The sequence below is a fragment of the Hordeum vulgare genome, chromosome 4H (assembly GCF_904849725.1).
Source record: "Hordeum vulgare subsp. vulgare chromosome 4H, MorexV3_pseudomolecules_assembly, whole genome shotgun sequence".
NCBI classification, from domain to species: domain Eukaryota; kingdom Viridiplantae; phylum Streptophyta; class Magnoliopsida; order Poales; family Poaceae; genus Hordeum; species Hordeum vulgare.
The window spans coordinates 500,107,498-500,114,407 of NC_058521.1; the positions used below are offsets into that span (position 1 = coordinate 500,107,498).

At 45.8% G+C, this 6,910-nt stretch overlaps 1 protein-coding gene across 1 annotated transcript; it reads left to right on the plus strand.

Annotated features, from left to right (window-relative positions):
• The first annotated feature begins 1,676 nt into the window (after window positions 1–1,676).
• On the plus strand, window positions 1,677–6,312 carry LOC123449147 (HVA22-like protein i). Its single transcript, XM_045126249.1, has 6 exons — window positions 1,677–2,101; window positions 3,241–3,339; window positions 3,431–3,487; window positions 3,563–3,626; window positions 3,703–3,921; window positions 5,522–6,312. Exons 1-6 carry the CDS (start codon window positions 2,070–2,072, stop codon window positions 6,047–6,049), a joined length of 999 nt encoding a protein of 332 aa, XP_044982184.1. The 5' UTR covers window positions 1,677–2,069; the 3' UTR covers window positions 6,050–6,312.
• Window positions 6,313–6,910: the final 598 nt, after the last annotated feature.

Below are 6,910 nucleotides of genomic sequence, written 5' to 3' on the forward strand. Positions count from 1 at the left end.
AATCTTATGAAACGTCGGCATCGGGTTGTCACAGTCCGTCAGACCGTCGGGTTTTGCTACGAGTCCGCGTTGGACCAAGTCGTCAAGCCGACGTGGCGGGTTTGCCCGTGTGCGCTCGGGCTTTCAATATCCGTTCCATATTTAGGCTGGAAATAGGGGTGTCGGTCAGTACGGACGTTTGATGCCGATTTGACAGGCCCGTCTGGGTCGATTTCTTATGACCAAAAAGTGATCGAACGGTTTGCCCGAACGTTTAAAAAGGATTTAAGGGGTCCAAAGGTAGATGGTCTATCTAATTGTTTATTTAGGAATAACCTCAAGACCGGCAAAGGTCGCTAGATTTAGCTCACAAGGAAGAACCAAAAAACCAAGGAGAGCCCATGCAGGGCAATCATGGCATAGGCATGCCATCCAAAACACCGAAACGTGGTCACGTGCATCCTCTTGAGCCGCATTGGTTGCCCTGCATATTCAAGCCTCCAGATCGATATAGATTAGCTATACTAGCCAGTATCTCGATCCATCCATCGATCCACCAACAACTACATTTCCCTCATCCAACCGGTACATGCCATCGTTGCCGCCGTGATCTGACCGGTGCGCGCATGTGCACGCACAGGAGGGAGAGAGAGAAAGGGGAGCACGTACTCCTACCACTACTACTACGTACTCTTACTATGCAGGCCAGCATGCATGCCCGGGCGCGTGTCCGGACCAGTGGTCACGCACGCACGTAGTACGTGCAGCGCGGCGCAGATGGACGTAGTACCCCGCCAGATCGACCGCCAACCACCGGTGTGCCCCTCCGCTGTCTGCCCTGCCCGATCTACACGCACGCACGCACGCACGGCTGTCATTCCAGATTCCACCGGCGCAGGCACAAGAACCTCACCGCGTCGACCCGCGCCGTGCCCCCAAAGCGCTCTCTCCTCACTCCACCCGCTCTAAACCACTTTGCCACTACGGCGGCGAGTGACGGGCGCTTTTTAGCCTTTTGCAGCGCAGGTTAAAGGCAAAGCACATGCACATGCACCTACGCTTGCATGTCATGTCGACGGAGCCTCTGTGCCTCTGTGTGTTGCTTGGATCCTATGCAACGATCACTTGATGAGAGTTGCTTTAGGTGAGATTGGTACCGTCATTCCACGAACCTCATCTGAATAATTGCGAAGATGATTACCGGAGGGAATCATCAAGATATGATATCCATGATACCCTCTGAACCATTATTATGCTAGAACGACCGAATTATCGCCTCGCCTTACCTGATGCAGAACTACATTTTCTTCTCGATTTCCTTTAATGATTTTAGTACAGTACCTCACTTGATGCACAACTAAAACGACATTTTCTTCTCCTCGATTTTTTTTTGAATGATTTTAGTACTTACCTTTTCTTGATTACGACGGAGTTTAAACCATCTCTCCCGGAAAGTTTCTGGGCTGCAGAGAGGCCGGCTGCCAACGGCTGGATAAGGAGGAGGAAAGCTACGGGGGAGAATGAGGTACGGTGGCATGTGTATACAGGTACTACTACTACATACGGAGTATATAAAGTACACTGCGTTGAAAATTCCTGCTTATGTCGCAACAAATAAAAATAAAAATCTTTCTTACCCGAGGGAGCGAGACAGGGGACGCTTAAACAAACGTTCCCAGGTCCATCCACTCAATAGACCTGGTAAAATAAGGAAGCGGGGAGCCAGAGAAGGGGCCGGGTTGGTTAGAGTCCAAAGAGGCGACGCGAGCCGACGGCGGACGTGCTCTCCTCTCCTCTCCTCGCCTCCCCTCCGGCTCTCCCTCTCCCTCCCCGCATTCCCTTCCACCGCATTCCGGGGTATATTTAGCCTCCGGTCCCTAGAGGCAGGCAGGAGGGGGAGGCGCGCGAGCACCCGGACGGCCGTCTCCACCGTCGGTCACGCGGCGCCCATCTCCGGCCGCCCTCCGCCCAGATCCCTCTTCAGTCAGGTTTTCCCCCGCGGCCCTCGCCGTCTCCTTTCCGGCGCCGGCGGCGTCCTCTGGCCCGTGCTCTGGATCTGGGTGTGGTGCGCAGACGGTCCGTCGGAGAAGATGATGGGCGGCTTCGTCTCCAGGATCCTCCTGTAAGCGGCCGCCTCCCCCCCTCCGTTTGAATCTTGAAATTTGAAAGCGTGGTCCTGCCAAATTTGTCATCTTGGGCTTGGAAAGAAACTGATCCGAGGCGGCATGGGCATGCGGCTTTTCTTCTGATTTTTCTTCATCAGAATAATAGTAATGCCTTGGTTGCTGGTTGGTGCCCGTTCAGAGGGCTCGCTTTATTTAAAAAAACAAATCGGGAGATGCCTTGCTTCCTGTCGATTTGTCAACCCCCTTCCCCGGCGTGAAATACGGGCCGGACGAATTCACAAGTTTATTTATACGAGTACATGTTTTATTGCCTCGAGGTCGAGGAGCATGGGATAAATTTTTCAATGCTTTGCACAACGGTCAAATGTTCTCTTCGCTAATATTCTTATACAGATTTGTTATTCTTTTTGAATATTCTTGTCTGATGGTCAATTTCAAGAAATGCTTACGGTCGGATAATGGATTGTTGTTTGCGCACGTTGATTTTAATTCGGTTTTCTGCCAGTTCATGCCGAACTCACTTTTCAGGCTTGATTTTAAACAAGCTCACAAATGTAACCAACATTGCATCCACCGACATCTTTTATCGAGATCTGCTTCCATATTAGGCCTAGTTTGTTCGTGTTCTTTCAAGCACAAAGGATGCTGAGAAGCTCAACTTCAGTGCATCTTAAAAATGGCTATCTGCTCCACTTTGTGGATTATTTGTAAAGTGGATCAAAGTGTAAAATAAAACAATTTCTTTTTCTATGCCAAATCACGTGGAAAAGAACTCGATAATAAAGCATGAATATTATGGGGCTGTTTGGTTCCCAGCCTAAGGTTGCCACGCCTAACCTTAGTCATGCCACAATAACTTAGGCATGTGTTTGGTTCATTGCCACACTTGTGGCTTGCCACACTTTTCTAGTTATATGGTCCACATGTCATACACTCAATATTTTGCCAAATCTTGCCACACTTGTGGTGTCTATTTTGTTAGCCATACTTTTTGTGACAGCCACACTTTGCCTAAGGTTAGTTGTGGCAAAGTTAGTCATGAACCAAACAGGCCCATGTTTATAGTGGGTAGTAGTCAATAAACATAAACACTTGCATTTCACGTTTTGGTGTTTGATGCACAATTTACATGTAGGCTGGTTTTCGGCTATGCGTATCCTGCATACGAGTGCTACAAAACTGTTGAACTGAACAAACCTGAGATCGAGCAACTCATATTCTGGTGTCAGTACTGGTAAGCTGGCTCCTTCAGTTGTATGATTAGAAGTTCACAGCACTATCCTAGGGAAATAATTTGCAAAATTTGTTATGTTTCTTGTGTCTAGGATTTTAGTTGCCCTTATGACGGTCATGGAGAGGTTTGGAGATTTAACAATATCATGGTAAGGCTACCGAGGGTTGCATTCTTTCATCATCTCTTTGGACAAGTCCCTAACATCAGTTTTATCATGTTGAAGGCTACCATTTTACTCAGAAGCAAAGCTGCTGTTCTTTATATACTTGTGGTACCCCAGGACAAAGGTACTAGATTTGTCCCTTACAACTTCTATTTTGCAGATTTTTCTGCACATTTAACTGATCTGTGCTTTCATTGCAGGGGACTACCTACATTTATGGGACTTTCTTTAAGCCATACATTTCACAGCATGAGAATGAAATTGACCGGAATTTGCTTGAGTTGAGAGCTCGTGCCAGCGATGTTGTTGTCGTTTATGTCCAGAAGGTTGCTGCTGTTGGACAGAATACCTTCTTTGATGTTTTGAAGTATGTTGCGTCACAATCACCATCCCAGAAATCAAAGCAACAACGTTCTCAGGTGCGAATCATGTGTACTGTATTATGTTTCTTTCAGAACCAATTGATGTATTTTTACCCTTGCGATGTTCAATGCACCATTTAATCTCCTTTATGACTTGCTAGGACTTTCTTGTTTTCTCTTTTACCCATCGCATGATAACCGATGAGTTTTGCATGTTGTATGGTGGCCTCTAAAATTTCCACATAATATTTGTGATGTATATCATCTCTGACTCATGATAATACGCAGATGGCTCAAGTGTTTGACACCCCTGAAATGTATTGCAGTTTAGGAACACTTAATATGGGTCTCTTTTGGATCAGCAAAACTATCTAAATATCTTGTAACTCTTGGATCAGCACCGTTGATTCTAAATAATTGCTGTGATTTAGATTTTAGGTGCTGCAGAAAGGTACAGTACATGAGTAGCTATGCTGAATTGCTAATTACAATGCGCGTGGCTAAGTTAGCAGAACTCTAGCATCTGAAATATGAATGTATACCTTTTTCTTAACGATAAACTGTAATATTAATGCATACTGAACTACGCCTATGTGTCTAACATACGAAGAACCTATCATATGATGTGATCGCATATAAGCTCTTCTTGAGCTATATGATAAATTTCTGAAGCCTCTTTTTAAGGTGCTTGTTTTGCGAGTTCTAGCATTACTTCATTTCGATCATGAAATGTTGCATAGTTTTGTTATGGCGGTCTAGAAAATGACTTGGTTCCCAGGAGAATTATAAGTGGCAGTATTGTACGTACTTAACAATAGAAACTGTACCTTGGCTTGTACTGAACACCTGATATATATAAGTAACTATGCATTATCACTTATCAGTTATTAAATTCTTGTTGTCATGTATTTTCGCTTTTTCCCCGGGGAATATATTCGGTTGGAAATTAGGTAGGATTATGCATAATGCAAACTGTCCGTGGTAAGATGCCAGCATTTTATCCTCATGCGTATTCAAAAGATTCACGATTTCATGTCTGTCATCTGTTGGGACGTGCCTAATTTGAATTTCCGTTTCACATCAGAAGCATGATTACATCTTAAGGCTCGGTTTGTCATCGTTGTGCTGTGTTGTGCTATCTTATTTGGAACTGCTATAGAAATATATGGCTGTAAAAAGTCTATCTCTCTGTTTGACAAATATATGTGGTTCTCTGGCATTTCGTCTCATATGTCCTGTAACAAAGAAACATACCCATCTGAAATTGATAAAAGAATGAAACAGTTAGCCAAACAACCTGATATCTAGAAGTGGCCCATCCAAATCATATACTGTAATAAGAAACGGAACCTTAGTAAGCGCTGAAGTTGTAGCTCAATCCTGTATTTAAACATAAGTTCACATTTGCTAATGTTAAACACAGAAGGTCGCACCATCTGGAGTTCGGGGCTTTCTTTCCACATGTTGTACAATTTAATGCATAAGAAATGAAGATTCTTACTCCATGGCCGAAGATTGGTTTTAAATAAATAGGGCTGATTTAGATTAGGGCTTGTTAGTTCCAGACTGGTTGCGCTAACTAATTCTGAAGAATCAACATGATTGATATCCATCTCAAATGCAGTTAATACTGAAATCATGTTTTGATTTCCTTCAGGAACCACAGCAGCCTCAGCAGCAGCAATCACAACCACAACCACAACCGCAGGTACAGCAGCAGCAACCACAAAAACAAGCGCAGCCCGTTATGCGCAGAGCAGCATCTATTGCTGCTCGGCAAGCAGCAATGGCACAGCAAGCTCAGGAGACCAAGCCCGTTTCCCCCAAGATCAAGCGTCAAGCATCAGCAAAAGGTGGTCCAGCAGCATCCGTGAAACCCGCCACAGCTGCTGCATCCACAGCAAAACCCGATGAGAACCCAAAGAAAAGCGAGGCGAAACCTGCAACGGCCGAGCTAGTGCCGGCTCCAGCCACTGACGCCGTTGTGCCAAGGCCAGTGCCTAAGGCCCAGCCGGCCCCTGATGCCGAAGTATCGGACGACATGGCAATCGACGAGGCCGACATTGCTGTGGAGGGCGCAGAAGAGCTTGATCCTGCACTAGAGGAGGAGACGGTCATGGAGGAGACCATCCGCGTGACACGCGCCAAGCTAAGGAGGCGCGCCGCCGCCGAGGGGCCCGCGTGAAACTTAGCTGCAAACCATTGTTTTATTGGCGCATGGTGTCGTTGCTCCTATTTTTTGAGTTTTATTAGATTGTCACGTTGTTTGGTGGGGAGAATATCTGCTGGTCCTTCTGTTTCAGAGTTATCGCCCGTTCCTTTCGTCTTTCCTGTGGCTATCGCTGGCCCGTTTCTGTGCCTGGAAAAGTTGTAAATATCACCGGGCATGTGTATATACAGATTGTTGGCATGTGCTACGAATGCATCTATCCATCCTGATTCTGGTCATGCCTCTTCTGTGGACTGTGGCTGTGGGTAAGGTAGTGTCTGCAGTCTGTGTACTGCAGTTGATTATGCTGTGCACGTGTCAACAGAACAGGGATGCCCAAACCTGATAGGCCGGTGGCCTGGCCTAGTGCTAGAGAACAACGATGACAAAAGCAGGTTACGAACCAGAAGTAAAGCTTGGTGTTGGCCAACAACACCACTTGTGGAACCTTTTGCGGCAAGCGAAATGAACAATGGAGTCCGCATGTACGCTTCACAATGCTGACACGTGTGTGAATGATTGGTAGAGAAAACCGAAAGCAAAGGAGGGGAGAGCTTTAGCAACACACTTCAGTGTCTTTGAGAAACGCTCTTATATTATGGGATGCAGGGAGTAACATTGATCGGGACATTGGTCTTTCTTTGTTCTTTTTTGCGGGGGAGCTCCATCGATGTTTCACGAAGACATGGAACTTACTGATCCATACATAAATAGCAAAACATGGCTGCGTATAAAACATACCTAGAGAGGTTGGTTGCTTTGGTGAGGAAACGTTGGTCCTTAATATTTCTTCCGTTCATAAATATAAGATGTTCTACTCCCTCAGATCCATATTAA